We start from the raw sequence: 20,074 nt of genomic DNA on the forward strand, positions 1-20,074 counted from the left end.
ACAGAGGGGCTCCAGCCCTTGGAGCATCTTCATGGCCTCCTCTGAACCTGTTCTAACATATCCATGTGTTTCTTGTGCCAGGAGCTCTGGACAACAGAACTACAGGAGGTGGGGTCTCAGTGCAGAGTAATGGTGAAAATGGTCAGTTATGACAGACAATGACTGAATCCAGACTATTCCAGCAAAGAGCAGCATGGTGTTTGTGCTACTTGACTGACAGAAAGGAATCTTGTTTGCCAGAATAACTTTCGGGTAAGAACAGCCAGGAAGTCCCACCACACCCCCAGGGACTGTCCACGCTCTCCACAGCCCGGTACAGCATCCCCCCAGCCCTGTGTCCCTGCTCACCTGGCCTGAGCTCCCAGGGTTTGGGTTAGAAAGGCTCAGAAACACTCACCAGAGCTCCAGCTTGACCCTTCTGCCGTCCAACAAGATAGTAGTGGTCTTGTAGTCAATTCCTGAAAGAAAAGCAATGAAAAGCTGAGCAAACCCTGAGAACATCTTCAGAGACGCACAAGAATCTTGCTCTGCCCACATGGAGCTCTCATTTCACGTTTCCTAAATGGATGTTTTCTCCACCTTGTTCTGCTGCCTCTTTGAGGAGAGCTACGGAGACCTGACAGGAACGGACTTCTGTCTTCTCCATGGCAAAGACTGCTCTGTGGAGCTCTAGCCCTCCTCTCTGAAAACACCGTTAACCTCTACATTGCTTCTAACTTCTTCATTGTGCTTTTAAACCTCTCAGAACTTGAGCTGTAGGAGAAGCTGGATGGGTCTTAGAGCAACCTAGGAAGGTGTCCCTGACCGTGGCACGGGGGATGGAACAAGGTGAGCTTTAGGGCTCCTTCTAACCCAAGTCACTCCATGATTCTCTGAGATTCAGTGATTTGTAGCATTATCCTATATGGCAGTGAAAAATTAGACTTTGGGGGGTGATCCACAGACAGAAACATTTAGATACATGTCTGCTACATCAGCCTGCAGTCCCAGCATTTTCAATCACCACTGCCTGCAGCCACAGGGCATTTTGGGAGATGTTACTGGAAGGCTGTCCAAAGATTGTCGTCTCTTCTTCTGAGCAGCTCTGGGGTGTGGATCACAGAGGGCCAGGTAAAGGCAGGACACAGTCCTCCCTTGTGAAGGGCTGAGAAGCAGCACAGACATCTGCTTTTGCTTTTCACAGAGCTACAGCACTGGAACAGCAGAAACCCCCAAAACCACAACACCCAGCTGTGCTGGCATGCAACTCACTCACACAAGGGGTGTCCACTATCTTCAGATACATACGACATTTGTTAAAACTGGGAGCCTGTCTCACAGTCAGACTGAAAAGTTTGAAAAAAAAAAAAAAACAAACTACTCCCTTTGCAAGCAACAGCCCCAAACCACACGGAACACAGAATTCCCTGCACCCCAGGCACAGGGCAAGAGGCACAACTGCACCTCCCACCTCCTTCCCAAAGCCAAGGGGCACCAGGTGCCCAGGAAAAGCAGCTTCTTGGCAAGCTCTTGTTAATAAGCTTCAGGTGTAGTGAGGTTGCATAAATAAAGCACAGAGCACCATTACTGCACACCCACTGAAGCATCAATTAATTTACAACCTTTTAATAAAGCAGAGTCACTTCACTCTAATTACATCAACTTTAGTTTTTCTTCTTGCCAACAGATATCAAACTTTGAATCTCTATTAAAACCCCACACTGTTGTGTTATGACCTGCATTTCCCTTTTCCTGCAAGGAGAACACTGCCCTGACAACCAAACAGACAAGTTTGTCAATAAAGCAAATGGATTTTTCTGAGTCATCTGCAGGAGTTCCCTGTTAGTGAAAAACAAATTAGATTTCAGCCTTCATAAGGTGCTATAAAAAGCAATAAAGATAATTATCTTAAATTCCAACTATTTCCAGTGCTTTATCACAGAAAATAGGCAGTTTACATTTTATCTTCCTCCAGAGACAAGTGAATGATCTGTATTTATTTCCAGGCAGACATAAATCTCCCCCATCCCCAGGGATGGTGAGGAATAGTGGGAGTAAGGCTGCTCTGCTACCAGAAGGGAGCATCCAGACATCTTCCCCTGCCAGTTCCTGAACCAGTACCTGATGGGCTGTTAGGGAGCGGGTAATTAAGCCCATTGCTCTGTTTCAGATGCAAAATCTCCAGAGCCTCTGGCCCCTCCTTAGGCACAAGAGCTCCGGGTCAGCAGTGAGTGCCGATCACCCCCAGTGCCAGCAGAGCACGGGTGGAGCAGCTGCATGAACGCACCCCGGAGCGGGGACAGGGACAGTTTTCAGGGCACGGAGGCCACATACTTCCAAAAATGCCACTGATGAGCTGAAACAAATTGCTTGACTACAGCTTTTAAAACTGAGAGAGGTTCAGCTTAACTGGGAAGAGAAGGAAACTTGTTAATGGAAGTGTCAAATATGCAGATGTCTTCATTATGCTCCTTGCCCACTAACTGCCCAGCCTACATCCCCAGAGGAACATGGGCTCCCTGTCCTCAAAACTCATGACTTGGTCACCAGAGAAATGCCTTAAATAATCCATGTTCATCTGAAACTACACCACACACTTTAAACCAGAGGGACACCAGTCTTTGAGCATTACATACACTGGCCCAAGGAGGTCACACACACTCCAGTTAAAAGCAAGCTAATATCTGGTAATGGGCTGAGGAAAGTGCTGCACGTTTTAACGTGCAAACACCCAAACTGAGACTAGGACTGAATTTACAAAAGGTTTTGGAGCAAACTCTGCCTACAAGCTCATTAGTGGAAGACAAAAACCTGCACAACTGCAATGTTTTGGAGAAAATTTCAGCTTCCCTTTTCCATAAACGCTCAGTACATCAGGACAGCTCAAAGGCACTCCCTGGATTTGGCCTGTTATTTTAGCTGGTTGGCACTGAGGAGGCTGCAGTTCACAAGCACAGCTTTCCCATGGCTCACTGGTGAGACAAAATCTCCATCAATTTAGAGGTGCCCTCAAAATCATGGGACTCACCATGGTGGTGAACACCAGTACTGGCCCCTTATATTTCAGTCCCAGTAACACACAGCCATGTTCTGAGCTGCAGCCCAAGGCACTCACCCATTTACAGCTCACAGGGAAGCTGAGCAGCCAAGCTCTCTTTCCCAGGCCCAGCCTAGAGTTCAAGCTCAGCCTTGGCTCCCCTCTGTCTCCAGGGATCTGGGGACAGAGGGTCACAGCAGTCACTAGATGCCACCTCTGCAATGAGGCTGCTGGCAATGTGGCAGTGCATGGCCATGGCCATACCAGCGCTGCTCCTCCACCTTTACATTTCAGGCAGTTCAGATACAAGCTAAGGGAAGTTTTTAGAACTTGCTTTCTGCAGGTGACAGGGTTTCCCCAACCTGAGCATCACCCCTGCTCACAGCCAAGCACAGCTTATTTTGGGACAGACACTGCTCTGCCTGAGTGGCTCTGATCCCATGCCCCTGACAGGCAGGGACCAACCCCACCACGGGGTGCTCCTGCAGCCAATCCCCTCCTGCAGCACACACAGCCCAGAGAACTGGCCCTGCCCAGCCCTGCAGCAGCAGTGCTGGGGAGAAAGAAAACACTCTTGTTTAAAGCCTATTTTATATCAACTGTTCTCTTTCTGGACCAATATTACCATGATGCAACAAAGCAAATGAGGCTCAGAGAACAAGTCTGGGCTGTTCTCTGGGATTTAGCATTCAGGCCAACTCCTAAGTTATTTTTGCAGCCCTGCTTTAGACTCCTGCTTACACTGATGCCATCCCAGCCCCATTCCCAGAGCAGAGAGCCAACCTGGCACAGAGGGATCTGCTATACCAAGCCTGATGTCAGACACCTGATTCTCCTCCACAGAGCTGGGTTTCATGCTCCTGGGCAAGGCTCCGGGGAATCCCAAACTTTTCTTTCTTTCTTTTGCCAGTTGCTATAAGGAAAACCCAAGAAAGCATTTTCCCATGGGAACCCATGGGATGTGTTATAGGAAACTCTGATCTCTTCCAAATTACTCATGCCAAGCACAACACACTTCGCATCAGTATCACCTGAAAACTCCACACCCAACCTGAGCTTACACCCAAACCATGACACTTGATGTGACTAGGAAAGGTAAAATCCCGCCAAGAAAAATGGGAACTTTTCCCCAGCACTTGATACTACTTTGTATCAGGCTCTTTCCTTTCCCCCTGGGAATTAATGGACACAGGTGTATGTCCAGTCTGTCAAGCTTCTGCTCTGCACCTGCATGAGCAGCAAAAATGCAAAGGAGGAGGCAGCAGCCAAGCAGGTACATGGATCTGGAAGTCACACTGGAAAAGGGAGAAACACAAGGGAGATGTGCATTTCATGCTCTCCCTTTAAACAGGTTGATCTCTTAGGAAAATTGTTTTAAATAGCTCAAGAGAATAAAGCTCTATAAATATTTACTACTGAAACTCAGTGGCCTCTGGGTTTTGTGTGGGTCTTTGTTTCAGAGAAAAGGAGACAAGTTTGCAGTTGCACACTCACCAGGTAACTCTGCCCTAACACCTGGGTGGGGACCAGAAGGGCACCTCCTCTTAAAAAGGCAGGTTTGAGCAAAACCTAAGAGCAGCATGTGCCTCTTTCCTCCTTTAGCTTTCCAAGATGAACCCCACTGCACTGGGGGGAGGGTGAGTCCAGCTCCCGGGGTAATGCCAGAGCCTACACTGCTTCTTTGGTTATTGGTCCAAATCAAGTGTCCTCCTCCAGGGATGCTCTAATGATCCAAGGCCCAACTAACAATTCCTGTACCTACACAGACATCACAAAGGCATAATCAGGACTCGCCTCATGACAGGGATGAAGGGCTCATCCCACATTAACCAAGCCATCAGCAGGTTTTCCTGAGACCTCCAAAAGCTGCCAGCACCATCTCCAGTGTGCATCTGCAGCGTCTCTAAGAACATAATTTGTTCACAAATCTGGGCCAGAAGACATTCCAGGTGATGCTCAAAAATCTCTTTCCAAAGGAAAAAAATTAAAAAGTAGTAAAAATAAATCAATGTACTCAAGTGAAACATTTATATAGTTTTAAGACTTAAAGCTTGCTTTCCTTCCAAAAGAGACTCCTTGTCCCTTGCAGTCATTTCTAGTTTGAGTGAGTCAGATTGGCCAAAGATGCTTTTTCTACCTCATTTCTTACATGAATGTTTCTGCTTGTGGGAGCCTTGGAGTCCACCCACAAAAAACAACAACAACAACAACAACAACAAAAAAAAAAACAAAAAAAACAAACCAGTGCACATTATTTACATTATTTTAACTTCATTAAAACTCAGTTCCCCCAGCTCACAGACACATGCTATATAATGCAACCTCAGCTTTTTTCCTCCTTTTAAAAATTAAATTTGGTTTCATTTATTTATAATTCAAAAGAAGACAACCAACCTGCTTGCAAAATGATACATAAGGTCAACAGGCAAAATTGGAGGTGTACAACGATGATGAACCAAGGCCAAACCTTTACTTGATGCATCATATAAATAAGAAATAAGATAAACTGAGTGGACTTTCGTTACCTGACTAATGCTGCAATTCAGTGGATTGTTCCTTTATCTACAGACATAATTAAGTCAGAATGGCTGCATGATGCAACTCTTGATGGCATCTGAGCATTCAGAAGAGGGCTAAAGGTGAGCTGTGCCTGGTCTGTTGCAGCCTTACAGAAATGCTCAACTGGGAAATCTTCATACTGGCCCAGAAGCCACCAGAAAGACTCACTGTGTCACCACAGTGCCTCACCAGCCAGCCTGGTGATGGACTTCGATTTGTGACTGTCATTAGTGCAGCTGAAGCCACCACACCACAAATGTCTAACTGAAAAAGTTGCATTTTCCCCCAAACACCCTCAGCCTCCTGTTTGCTCACAGGTCATCAGCTCTGCCGAGTGCAGGAGGTCTGGGGCTCTTAAAAGGCCTTGCTAAAGGTTTGTAGGTTTAGTGCCACACTGACCACTGGGAAGAGGGGAGAGCACAGGGCTGGAATGAAAACATAGAGAATACACATCAAATACTTAATTTGCTGAGATTTCACAGTGAACTTGAGTAACCAGCTGTGAAGGGCTGGTTGTGCTTCGTGGCACCAGAGAGGAGCCTTGGGAGAAAGGGAGGCAGAGCTCAGACAGCAAGGAGCTGACAGATTCAAAGACATGCCATGATTATAAAACAGGCCAACACCAAGAGTATCCAGCCAGGAATTTGTAACTTGTGTTGTGACAATCCTTCCTTACTACACAGGGAAGGATCAAAGCCACAATCACTCAGTGTACAGCTGGGCTTAAAGGCATGTTCTCACTGCCACAAAGGTAGATAAGCACCTAGAGCGGGTCAATGGACTGCAAATCCTTTCTTGTGTGTTTGCAAAAGGAAAATATCAAGGATAAATCTGTGGTGAAGCTTCTCAGCACCAAGGACTCCAGGAGCTGTGACTAAGCAGGGATGGGCAAATTTGGTTTTAAACCTTATCAACAGTTTAGTCAATGCCAAGAACACCACAGCAATTGTGAATTTTTGTGAGAACATAAACTATGCATGACAGCATTATCCCTTCCAGCCAGGGGTCCCCATGAGAGGTCCGGTCAGGGTGTCCCCTCCTCTGAGCCCTCTTGCAGGGCTGGCAGAGCTTAGCTGGGTGTCACTCACGCTCCCCCTGCCACAGTCCCCTGGCACACCTTTGGGAACATACCAGCGTGTTTTATGTCACATAAACTAGCTGTCATCTTACTGGTGTGTATGCAAGACACGAGCTGCTGAAATGTCCCTCCCTCTCCCTCCAAAGGGCCTGTGCCAACCTTCCTCTGGATTAAAAAAGCAAAAAAATAATCTGTGCTGCACACAGTGCAGAGGCTGCCCCTTCTCCAGTGCTGGAACTGGAACCCTTCTGTGCTCTGCTAAGTCCAGCCTAAGGCCATCAATATAGAAATTAATTTATCCCAAATGCCAGTGATACCCGAGCAGCGTCCAAAGGCTACTTGTTTATTCTACCAAGTCCCTGGGTGTCACAGATGTTACCAGACATTTCCAAGATGTTACTAGTCCTTTCCCAAGATGACCCACGCCTTTCCAAGTCATGACTGATGTGGCTGGGGCATAGAAAGCCTTGCCCCTGTGTGTGCAGGCACCACCTAGGGCTGCCCAGATCCTCCTGAAAGCTGGAACCACTGTGGGGGGAGAGTAGCCAGTGGCCAGACACGGCCATCCCTGCTGAGTATGAAGAAAAGGCAGAAGCAGCAACAGGCAGCTAAGTCCCATCCTCAACAAGTCCAAGAGAATAAAGGAAGGAGAAGGGCTGGGATGTCACAAAATTGAGGCCAAAAGTTGAGCATAATAGCTCCAGATCTGCTGGCAGATCAGCTATGGAGTAAGAGCATCACTGCCACTTCCAGCCCTCAGCATGCAAAAACCTCACCCCAAAACCAAGGCAAAGCCTCCAGACCACCTCCACAAGCAAACCACACTCAAACATGGGGCTCACAGCAGGAATCTAGACAGCACAGACATTGGCAGAAGAGCTCAGAGCAGCTCTGAACCAACACCCTCCTGGTGAGGTTATTTCAGGGTGAAACAGTCCCCCAGCCGCAGGGTGTTACCCACAGGCAGAGTTTCCAGCAGAGCCCGGCTTTGGGGGTGTGCTGGGAGCATTACACAAGATGGGGCCTGGAGTGACAGAGCTGCTCCCCAGCATGTTCCTGCCACACAGCCAGGGCCACACAGCCTCACCGGCTTCTCCACAGGCTCTCCCTCACACCAAAGTGGGCAATGACCTCCTGGGACTCATTTTCTGGCAGAACTATATTCCATAAGACGACAGTGGAACACCCCCCACACCATGTTCAGGTTCACTGCTCCCTCTCACCACACCCCACATCCTGCACCTTTTTGTTTAAGAACTGCTTATGGTGGGAATGGTCATGAAATGTCACCTACAGCAACTGAGGCCAGTGACCAAGCACTGTATAGACAACCCAGGTCATTGCTCCAAGAGCAGAACACAAAGCCAGGACAGATTGTAAGTGTAGATTAAAATGTCTTATTTTGGGGTTTTGTTGTTTTGTTTGGTTTTTTTTTTTTTTTACAAGCCCTCACCAGCCTGTGAGTAAAAAGGCAGAATTCATCTATCAGAATTGGTTGTTTGTGGGCAAAAGCTGATAGAGAAAGACTTGTTGCTTCACTTCTAGTCAAACAAGGCAGATGGGCATGGAAATCACAGGTGGCCAGGAGCTGTTGAAAGCATGTTCAGAGCAAACAGGTTTAATCAAGTGTATTAATCCAACTCCAAACCCACTCCCAGGCAGAAGGCAGCTGCTGGGGCCAGCACCCAGATTATGCATGCACCCACAGATGCAGGTTTGAGATCCTCTAATTTCACAAGCACTTCAAAAACAGACATCTGTAAGAAGATACCACAGGTGCATTACCTTCCACCCAACTTAGAGGAGTAGTTACTGTCTCTGTCATCTGTAAGTGATACTAAATTGTTCAGAAAAAATGTGGTATGAGGCGCAAAATAACAGATGTTGCAAAATGTGGCATCAACATAACAGATGAAAAAAGAGAATTCAAGCTATTCAAATAGCAACTGATGAAGTCACCCAACCTTAAAAAGTGTGTACAGCAGCACATTAACAGCAGCAATTTAACTAGTCAGTTCAGAGCTGTGAGCCACAGGAAAAATCCCTTCCAAACACATGAGCTCATCCCTTTGAGTCATGCATTCAATTACCTACTCTTTAGAGAGAGAAACAAATTATCATCACCAACAACAGGGGTCAACCAAACAGGTGGATTCATCCCAGGTCTGTGCCTTTCAGCGTCACAGTTTACCTCACAGTATCACTACTCAGTTTTGAGCAGGATGATAGATGTTCCCCAACAGCATCACAGCAAAACAGCCCAGTTGCTTCCTGCAGAGCTGGGACTGAAGGTCAGCAAGCACGTGATTTTACCTCTGTGATCCTGTCCTGCACCGTAGCTGAACTTTGGGAACAGGATCAAGAGGTCTCGGTTGCCACTGGGCATGAAGGAGAGCAGACCGCCCCCTGCTCCTGCCTTCGTCCCCTCCTGCTCATGGCAGCTCACACACAATCCACCCTCGCTGCACCACTTGCTGCAGAGGCAACAAGAGCTTCCCGTTATTTCGGTGCGCAGCAGATGAGCGGGAGCTGCTTTGGGCAGGAGGGGAGCCCCACGCAGAGCCCTCGGCTCCACCAGCTCCTCCAGCCCCGGGGAGCTGCTGCGGCGCTTGGCAGCTCTGTGAGGAACCCAACGGGCTGCCAAGCACCTCGTACAGACACACGTTTTGAAACAGAGAGAGAACAAACGCCTTTCAATTATCTGTAGTTACCCAGATTTGTAGATTTTCCCCTGAAAAGCATACTCCATCCTCCATTCACAGATGCCTCATTTCAACTGGGAGGGATTTCCATTTACCCTGGAAGCCTTTCACAGGAAGTCTGCTCACATCAGTTCCCAGGCATCTTCATCTCCAGCTGAGAGGGCTTGGAGGTGGGGATCTCCGGCAAATAATTGCTTGTTTGGTTTTGTAACCAGCCAAAAGGAAAACATTGATTTGGAGACCCTTAAGAAGCCCGGAATTGCAGATTTCACTTGTCCACTGCCTGCTGCAAGCCCAGCACTGTTTCGGCAGCTATATGGTCCTCACACAGAGGAACTCTGTTCTGGGCACACTTAAGGGGGACAATTGCATCAGAAAATGGCATTTGAAGCCAGGAGCAAATCTGTTCCTAAAGCTCCAACAATTTCAGCAGACACCCAGGAAATCCTAGAAACAGTCCAAAGTCAGTCCAGAATCAGGGATGTGAAGTGGATTTGTGCTTTAGAAGAAAATCAAGAATGATTTTATGCACAGAAGCGACAACAAACAAAAGAGTTTCTTCATGCCTTGCAATTCAGATCTCCATAAAAACTACACAGCTGCATGCAGAAACAAAGGCAGCCTGTGAGGGAAATCAGAGGGCACCATAACAGTCTGCATTGTTGCTGGATGACCGTATAAACATCAAGATATGCTTGGAGAGAAAAAAATCCCTAACACTCAAAAAAATCCAAGTATTTGTCCAAAATACTTTGAATATCCTACTCCCTCCATAGTTACACTTCTGTGGACACTGTGCAGGGAAATGCTGCTCTGTAGCATCAGACCCTTGTGGCATCCCAACACCATGCCTGGGCAGCCTGCATGGTGCATGCCAGGCTCAGGTGCATACCACCTCAGGGATCCTGCAGAGGCTGGCTCTGATCCCTGGGTTCCCCATCCACACCCCACTGGCATCTCCAGGTTTTGCCAGCAACAAAACAGCATCTCCAGACCCATGCTCCACGCCCAAAGAGAGCTGCAGCCCTTAAACTGGGTGTAGACAGGTTAAGCAGACACTTGCAGAGTTCCCGGAACAGCTACAGAGATTCCACTCCTCAGGAATTTCTCTGGCTCCCAAGTTTGGTCTTGCTGCACCAACCACAGCCAGGAAAGAGCTGCTGCATGTTGGAAGCACCAGGATGGCTGGTAACACTGGTTTCACCTTTCCATGTGCTGTTTCCAACGACAACAAATCTCCAGGGACCTGACTTACAGTGCATGGCAGGTGTGCTCAGTTCTCCCTCCTTGTCCTTGAAGGATAGACTGGCCCTGTTGGCACAGCAAGCACCTCACTACACACCTGTACAAACTCTGCTGCCTCACGGCAGCTCTCACCAGCCTGAAACCAGGTTTTCCAAGCCCAAATTGGAGCCTCCCAGGTCCCCTCCTGACCTACAGGACAAAGATCTCACTCCAGCTACCCTGGCAGCCTCTCTGGAGCACTTTTGCTGCCACCAGGGAAAAGCCAGCATTTGACATTTTTAAAACAGAAGGAAGTATTGAATTTCAGCCTTTTAATACAGATGAGCCCGACAAGAACACAAGTGTGTCTCAACCCACAGAGGTGTTCCACAGCAAGAATCCTGTTGCTGGCAGGGTGAGCAGCACAGGTAAGGCCCTCAGGTAAGATCTACCCTGCAGAGCTTCATCTCCTTGTGCCACAGCACAGGCCTGCACTTTCCTAGACAGATTTTACCACCAAGTCACTCAGGCAGTTTGACAATGTAAGAAAAATAACAACTCTTGGGACAAGAGAGGATTTAAGATTAAATAAATGATGGGCAAAATGGGTGAGGGGGTGGGTTGTTGCATTTTCTTTGTTCATTGCTTGGTTGGGTTTTTTTCTGTCTAGTTCTGTCTCAAGTCCACTTGGCCTCCACTCCAGAATCATGGGCAAAAGGCCTGTTACAGGTGCTGTTACAGCTGGTACCAAAGGAAACAAGGCAGGGTAATTTCTGTGTCCAGGACTGAGCAGGGAGCAGGGCCAATCACCTGCACAGAAAGGCAAATGGTACAGTAAAACCCTCAGATGAGCCCAGGAACTCAGCAGCTGGGCTGGAAACAAGTTAAAATCCCTAAAAAAAGAATTTTTTTTTAAACTCTGCATTTTATTTAAAAGGTTACCCCAAAGATGCTCAGAACCTTCTGTTAAACTGCCATTTAAGTACAGCCTTTCAGTGTCCCCTTTCTGCCTGTCTCCCCCTTAACCACTGATGGTTTAAGCAGCAAATATTATGTTTGAATTGCCCGAGGACTTTTGTCCCTATTCAATGCCCGATCCTGCACAGAACATACAGGACATGAAGAATTTCAGGTGTTTTATTTATAGGAGAACAGGTGTCAAAATTTTAAAATGATCTAACAGTGTCTAGAATGGGCCGACGGAAATGAAACAAAGATGAAGTAGAAAAGAGGAAGAAAATCTAAAAAGCTGTGGCTACGTAAAATGCTTTCAGCAAATAGAAGCTCTATAGGAACAAACAATCTCCAAGCTATGTTGCAACCTTACTATTTACTACAACTTGTGCAGAAGCAAACAGACTCTTTGATGGAGGTTTCTTGCCTTGAGCTACCACCCTGCACGCCCCAGGGTAATTTTCTTTCAGGTGAGTCTCACCTTACAGCAAAGCCTTTAGCAAAACAAAGCTGAAGGTTTTCACATTGGAGTTTCCTTCCTCCTCCAGTGCCTGCAATCACACAGGAATTGAAATGACATAATGCTCCTCTAGAGCTCGAGCTGGAGTGCCAGGGGACAGTGAGGGGCAAAGGGAAATAAAACCAGATTTTAACCAGCAAGGTTATAAAATCACAGCTCAAAGCCTCAGCTCAGAGCATAGCTATTCTCAAGTGCAATGGAAAGATGCTCTGCTGTTCTGAGAGAGCGAGGCTGCAGAGGAAAACATGCCAGGGAACAGCTGGAAACAAAAGCTGGAGGAGGAGGAGGAGGAGACTAATTTCCATGGTCTTTCCTTTGCAGCTTAAATACTGAACCAACCAAAAACCCACACACCAAGAGAGGTGTGGACAATGTTGGTGTGGAATCTGGAGAGAACAAAACCTGCCTGCTTTTTACAATCAAAAACACAGAGAAACTTTTAATCCTAGTTATTAGAAGAACATTCCACCCATTTCAGCTTTGTACTGCTCAGCTCACATCACCTTTGTGCACTCAGGGCTCTGGAACACGTTAACAGCCATAAAAGTACAGCTTTTATAGAGGGATTAGAGGTGGTGAGAACTCTGCAGTGCAATCCAGAACTTTGCAGAGTAGGTCCTCAGCTTTATAAAACCCCAACAAAAACATGACCCTCCTCAAAAGTTCTGCACACATAACAACCTACACTGTTGTGTACCTCTAATCCTGACTAGAGAGAGACACCAAACCTGCCAGACGCTAGGTTTGGGGGTTGGGCTTTGGCTTGATGGGGATTTTTTTGTTTGTTGGCTTTGTTTTGGAATTTAAATTTAAATTGCAGCTGGTTAGTCCCACAACAAGCAGAGCTGGAGGTTCAGCACTGTATCTTTGGAACTATTTTCCACACAAAGGTTATGTAGTAAACAATGGAGAAATAAGAGATGCTAGAGCTGTTTCTGAGTTGCCTGGTCTGATGAGATCAGCTCTGCATCTCTGATGACAGGGAAGTGAACATCCCTGAAGGACACTGATGCAAGTCCTGGCAGACAGCGGGAATTGCTGCAACAACCACTCTGCAAGCCATCCAGAGAGGTTTCCAGCAGCACAACCAGCACAGTCCAGCTCAAACATTTCCTGCACAACAGTTGTGCAGCCACTACAGGAACGTGATGGCTGGGCTGCACTTGGAACACTTTGCCTCAATCCTCCTTGCACCAGAGTGCTAAAAGCCTCAAACAGAAACATTATTCCAAAGATTATTCCAAAGAATACAGTCCTGCCAGAAAACAAAGAGCAGTTTCCACGGATGTGCAGCAGCTGAAGCAGTGGGGCAGCCAGCCCACGTCTACCATTGACAGGGACAGTGCTCAGGTGGGACCAAGCTAGGTGAGAAGGAGGCAGCAAAGCAACACCAGAACCAAGGCTTCCCTCCCAGCTGACACCAAAGAGAGCCCTGAGAGTGCAGCAGCACCAGGATGAGAACTCAGCTGCCATCAGAAACCTGGGCTCAACACCTGTAACTCTCATGCCTATGCCTGGAAGGTGCCACTACATCACTGCTGGCCCTGTTTGAAGTTTTTCTGCACACAGGGTCACCCAGCAACTCTTGTCTGCTCAGGAGCGTGAGCCAGTATGAGGAGAGGTCCTGTGCTTACACGAGTTCAAGTTTAGAGCAGAGTTGTTCAGCTACACACTTTTAAAGGCTGTGAAAAGTGAATCAGTGCAGCAGGACCTCCAGCCAAACACGGCAGCACCACGGAAGCTGCAGATCAGAAGTGAGAGACCATCTCCATGGTCAGTCTTGGAAACTCAGCAGGCAAGGAGCAGAGGCACAGGGAAACATCCCTTCACATGCCCTCCATGGCAGCAAGGAGGATGATACAAAGTGTCTCTTCACTCCCTGCATGTGCAGGCTGCTGCGGGACAGGTTATCTCCTGGTTGGCATGGAACTACCAAGGCAGTGGTTGCACACTGGTGCCTGAGGGGTCACAGGACATACCAGGAGAGGAGCTGCTGTAAAGGAAGATTTGAAAGAGACATCTCAGGGATCTCTAGATTCAGACAGTTGCACAGAAACAACCAGAGGGAAAAGACATCCAAAGCTGTGGATCACTCAAATAAACAACCTAGTAATTAACAGCACTCCCCCGGCAAACAGTGGCAGCTGGAGGGGGCTGACCACCTCCGAGGGCTGGGCAGTGTCTTCGGCTGCCTCTCCCACTCCTCCTGGCCATGGAAAGGGCAGGAAGCTGCACTGCCCCAGCCCTTGCTCCTGGCAGGGAACCCCAGCTCTAGTGGGCTTGCTTCTGCTGCTGCCCAGGAGCTGAATTCCTGCACTTCTGCTATTGGGGAAGAGCTCCTGGGAAAGACTCAGTTTTTCACCTGAACCATAAAACCTGTCAGCAGCTGTTGCATTGAGCATTTCACGTGTCTTTTCCCTGACATTGCCTTGGGCCTGGATAGCAGTGGGATACAGAGCACGTAAGGATGGTGCCTGAATAAAGGCACTAAAGCCCAGCCAAGGGACAGGGTTGAAAGGAGGTGCTGGGGTTCAGTGCATTAGGGCTGGTGTCAGCACCAACTCTGTGCAGGGCAGGGCTCTCATTTCAGCTTTTGTGTGCTCATTGCAAGATCAGAGTGAGGACATTGGCTGCATCCTCATCACTTTCTTAACACAAGCTGAGGACAGGGAAAATAAAAATAAAAATCCACCCCCTTTCCAGTCAAAGCCATCTGCTCCAAAACATGCTCTACTCTCTCCCTAACACACATTTCTGCTTTCCTCTGGGAACAGCAGCAGGTGAGGGGGAAGGCAGCCGCAGAAAAAGCCCTCCATCATGTAAGGAGGGAGCGCATCACCCTCACGTCTGTGTGGTGAGCCCAGCCCTGGCCCTGCGCCTGGGGCAGCAGCACTGTCTCATAGGGCAGTGCAGGCCCTCTTGCCTGCACAGAGAGCTGCCCTGACTCAGCCAGGGCTCAGCTCAGGGCTGGCTGCTCCAGCAAGCCAACAAACCTGCTGGGTGAGATCATTTGAGCATATGAATAACCAGCTATTTGAGAGTGGATATGTGACACGGTGGTGACAAAGCCACGGGTCCCTCAGGTGAGGAGCAGCCTCGTGTCTCTAATGCACAGCATGCACACCACCCCTACTTTCATGTAGAGCTCCACCACATCCATGTCCCAAATCACCCCGTGACCAACACATTTCTGTCCTGCTTCAGTACTTGGGGATGGATGAGGACAGACCCCAAGTGAGCTGTTTAAAACCAAAGTGATTTGTGTAGGGGACTCATACCCACAAGCACAGTTTCACTCGAGTCTGGTGTAACCGCGTGGCTCACGGCAGAGAGCAGCCCCTCCCTGCACCTGGGGAGAAGCTGACAGCACAGAGGGCATTCAGGGAAAATGCAAGATTTTAGGTTCCCAGGTGAGATCCTCCAGCTGTCCAGAGCAGCAGTGAGGACCTAAGAACAGCATCCTGCCTCCACAACTACAGATTTGGGAAAGGGAGGATGAAAGCTGGGAAGAGGGACAACATTGGAAGCCCAGAAGAGCATTAAGGTTCTCCCTCTCAAAACACTAGTAGGAAGGCTTAATTCAGGGTCTTCTGTGGATGGCCAAGAAAAAGCAAAAGCTAAGTCCAAATCAGTTATAATATCCGGCCACAGGACAAAAACAACACTCCCTGCTCTTCACAGGGAGCATGCTTGGCTGATGCTCCTGGAGACTGATCTATTCCATAGCTCCAGCACAAACCGAGTAAGGAACACACAGGTGACAACTGGACATCAATTTCCTTCTCAAAATGCCACCTTTTTGTCACTAGAAGTGTCGGAACCCAAGGTGTCCCTCAGACACTCTTGGATGTTCCGGGTCCAGGTCAGAAGCCTCTGAGACCCTGGCAGGCAGCCGGAAACCCCTGTGGTTTTGAATTTGACCCATGGAACAATTTACCAACTTTGCAGGAAGAACAAGAAATGACAAAAGTTTAGATATTATAATAGAAGTAATCACAAAGTGAAAGGTAGGATTTTTGAGTGCTGTACAGGGGGGTTTTAGGCCTTGTACGGAGGGGTCTGAGTTTTGTACATGGGGGTCAGAAGTTCTAAGATGGAGGGATTTGGGTTTGCCCTGTCCTCCTCCTTTCTCCTTCCTATCCTTCATGTTCTTGGTGATGTTGGCACTCACAGATTGGTTTAGAGTAGAAAGCCACTGTTCAATGTAGGTGATAGGCACTGGGGAAAAACGATAAATATTTAATACGCAATGTGTGATATAAAAGATGGCACCATCCCCTTGGGCAGGAGAGACGAAGAGGGACGCAGAAGGAGAAGGAGTCAGAGAGAATGCCAGGGAGTCTGTGTGCCTTGAGATAACGTGCAATAAACTGCCTTGAGACCAGACGACTGAAGACTGCTGAGCCTTTCTTTGAAGGCACGGGTTGGAGGACTTTACCACCACCTGGGGTCACCCCAATCTGGGGGTGATCCTGACATAGAAGTTCCATGCTCAGTGCCCTCACAGCTTGGTGCAGCAATGGTCAGGGCATCGCTCACACCTCCTCCTGTACCAGGGGTAACAATCACCTCTGCTCCCACAGAGCAGGTTTATTTTGCCAGCAATTTAAAGAAAGGATATTGCTGAGACCTTGCTATGCACTACAGGAACTGCAGGGGCTAATATAAGATGTGCCCAATTTAGAAAGTGGTGCCAAGCTCCAAGGCCGTGCTGAGAAGTGACACTGCTGTTCAGGGATCCTGGAAAAGGATGGACAGAAGCACCTATGGTGCTGTATGACAGACACAGCTCCCACTGCATCCCAGGCTCTCGGATACTGGACACAGGCAGGCAAAGGCTGCTTACCGCACCTAAAATCCAACAGAAAAAGGGCTTTTCATCTCTCAGTTGTGCACTGATCCAACACCCAGATGCCCACGGAGCAGAGAGGAATCCCTCAATCCCTTTTCTAATGGGCTGGGTAAGAGCAGCTAAAATACAGAGCTACATTTACAGAGCTTCACTTCTAAGGGTGTGCCCTCCCCGAGCTGGAAGGACAATCCATTCCACGCTGCATCACAAAACCTGGCTGCTTACAACTGTTTCCATACAACAGAGTAAAAGCAGCAGAACCCAACCAGACAGAGAAGGCAAATGCTCTCTCTCCCCTTCCTGCCAAGGTCAAAGACCTGAGCTCCACATGAGATGTCCCCATCACAAGAGCGGCCCAAAGTGCACACAAGTTGTGCTTTCTGCACTGACCAAAATAGTGGTAGACGACACAACACTCATTTTAAAATTGGGATGTGGGATCTGGGAGGAGATGAGGACGAGGACAACGTGCTTACAAGTAGATTTACAAACAGAACTTCCACATAACATTCCGGCATTGCTGTTTTGGGATGGCATTAGGTATGTGTGAAAGAGGATACCAGGCTCGAGCTGTTCCCAAAACCCAAGAGCCTTTGCTCAGGAGATGGTCTCTGTCAGGGCACGGGAGCAGCATGCCCTGTCAGCACGTCCCAGCTGTGCCAGAGGCACAGGGAGCTCCACTGCCAAGACTGTCAGCAGCATCAGCAGGATCAAATTCACTTGGATATCAAAGCCACTCCAGCTGATTATCCTAAAGGTGTGTTGCTTCCCAGAATCAACAGAATCAGAGACTATCAGAGCATATATTACTGTGAAACAACAGTATGTGACCTAATTCTCTAATTAGGAATGGGCTCAATTGCTCACAGAGGACAAGGGAGGGTTCTGAAATTATTCACTGAGATTTCTTTTTCCAACAAAAAGATGCTGGTATTTAGTTGCTACAAAACAGCGGGTTCTGACAAAAGGTCTATAGCCATAGCCAAAATCCCTGTTCTTTGGGTCTCATGCCTATACCAAAGACCCCACTTAACTCACTCCTTATTCCTACTCTGTCTGCTTCAAACCCACTTCAATCAGGAGACAATTCCAACTGTAACACTTCACACTTAAAACAGCCACCCTGCTACACTCTGCATAGTAAAGACCAACCCCACGGAGCAGTTCCACAGCTCACAGGTGAGGCAGATTCTCCAGAAACACAAACTCTCTTTAGGGAAGCTCTAAAGTGCCCAGCACCTACTCAAAGGCAAACCACACCAGCCCAGCCAGACACCCGAGGAGATGAACGATAGCAAAGCCTTCTCCTTCCTGAAGCACTGCTCCCATTTCACAGGCAACTCCACTTCTGAGTCACCACCTCCCCGTAAATCTCCGTGGAGCAGGTGTGCACTTACATCAGCTCCTGAGGAGCTGGTGGTGGCTCCAAGGACCGAGCGTGGTCGGAGCCACACCACTCTGCATGCTCCAGATTTGGCCAGGGCAGAGCACCAAGGAGCTCCCGATTCCCTCGGGTTCCTGATACAGGCAAAACTCGGCACTACCTGCTCCTGCCCTGGGCTGCAGCCATGATGCAGGGTCTGAGCCCTTGGGGATGTTGCTGTGCACGGAGGAGGGGGAAGGATGACAGATTGAAATCCACAGGAGGACCCGCACCCCGCCAGGCCATGCTACACCGTAACTGCAGGAAATGCACAGCGCTACTCCTTGGCTCTTAATTACGGTCTTGTGATACCGTAGTTAATGGTCTGTCATGGAACCTCGACGCTGGCAGGAGGTGGATCAGCCAACGCGGCCGCTCCCGGTACAGCCACCGAGCCAGAGCGGCTCTGGGCTGGGAATTAGGCTCCAGTTCTTTTGTTACAGCCCCTGCTTCCTCTGGGAACGGCTCGGTCCTTGTGGCAGCCGGGGAGAGGGAGGGGAGCCCTGCCCGGCGAGCGGGACCGCTGGGGAAGGGTCCGGCTGCGCATCCAGGGATTACATCACACACCAGCCCCTCTGCCCACATTCTCCTCCAGATTTCGGGCATTTCAAGGAGCTGAGGAGGCCTCTGAGCTGCCTGCCACGCGCTGCGCTCCCAGTTAATGGAAAAAAAAAAAAAAAACCAAAAAAAAAACAACAAAGGAAAAAGCAAAACAACCCCTCCCTGCCCGCCAGCTCGGCGCTGGGGTGACGGCCCTCAGGGGTCCCCGCGGGATGCGGGTGACAGCAATGGCGGGGGGAGGTGACAGCGATAGGGCTGTGACAGCGATGGGGGTCCTGCGGCCCGGCTCCCCCCAGCCCCTCTTACCGTTGCTGTAGGCGTAGGGGGACTCGGAGGCGCCGTCCTGCAGGCTCTCCAGGATCTCCCCCTTCCCCACGTCGCTGTCGCCCACCAGCAGGAACTTGAGCAGGTAATCGTAGCTCTTCACCGGGCTGCCCTGGGTGCCCATCCTGCCTCTCATCGGCGGAGCGGCCCGGCCCGCATCCTCCGCCCGCCAGCTTCGGGCTGCGGCCTCTGCCCCGCCGCCGCTCACCGCCGGCCGCGCATCTTCCGCCGGGGCCGCGCTGGGACCTGCGGCGGAGGAGAAGGAGGAGGAGGAGAAGGCGGAGGAAGGGCCCGGCCGGGCCCGGCCCCGCAGCGCCCCCGCCGCTGACACGGCTCCACTCCGCCCTCCCACTCGCACAAAGCGCCGCCGCCCCACCGGGCCCCGAGCCCGCTCCGCCCCGCCGGGGCGCAGCACCGCGCCAGGTCAGCCCCAGCCCCGGTCCCGCCACCCACCTCAGCCGGGCAGGGCCGCCCCCGCCTCACGGACCCGCCGCGTCCGCCCGAGCCCAGGCGGCGCCTCGGCCCCGCTCTCGCCGCTCCCATAGGCTAAGATGTGCGTCAATCAGAGATGGCCCCGCCTCCTCCGCGGATCCGCCGCTTCCATAGGCTTAGTCACACGTCAATCAGAAGTGCCCCGCCCCGACGCGCCCCTGAGGGCTCAGGGGGCAGGTCCAGCGGACGGTTGGGGACTACGGCTCCCGGCGTGCCTTGCGGGAAGACGGGCATGATGGGATAGCGAGTCGGGCGGGGGAGAGGCACCCGGGATTTGGGACCGGGGTTGCAGAACTGGGATTGGGGACCGGGACTGGGGAACATCCGTGTGTGCGAGGCACACAGGGGTCATCCAGGAAGGGGGGCATC

General features: G+C 49.8%; 1 protein-coding gene across 2 annotated transcripts in view; it reads right to left on the reverse strand.

Annotated features, from left to right (window-relative positions):
* The window catches only part of RAB40C (RAB40C, member RAS oncogene family), a 37,557-nt gene extending 17,821 nt beyond the window's left edge, over positions 1-19,736 (reverse strand). Inside the window, exons 1-3 of one of the 2 annotated variants that reach the window (XM_053991993.1) lie at positions 19,667-19,736; positions 19,196-19,459; positions 398-458 (exon numbers count right to left, since the gene is read on the reverse strand). In XM_053991993.1, coding sequence (XP_053847968.1) covers positions 398-458; positions 19,196-19,349 — 215 coding nt within the window. In that variant the 5' untranslated portion in view covers positions 19,350-19,459; positions 19,667-19,736. Of the gene's footprint in view, positions 1-397; positions 459-19,195; positions 19,544-19,666 lie in introns of those variants that run through there. The other variant, XM_053991992.1, reaches the window with a different exon arrangement.
* Positions 19,737-20,074: the final 338 nt, after the last annotated feature.

The sequence above is a fragment of the Vidua macroura genome, chromosome 16, assembly GCF_024509145.1.
Source record: "Vidua macroura isolate BioBank_ID:100142 chromosome 16, ASM2450914v1, whole genome shotgun sequence".
NCBI classification, from domain to species: domain Eukaryota; kingdom Metazoa; phylum Chordata; class Aves; order Passeriformes; family Viduidae; genus Vidua; species Vidua macroura.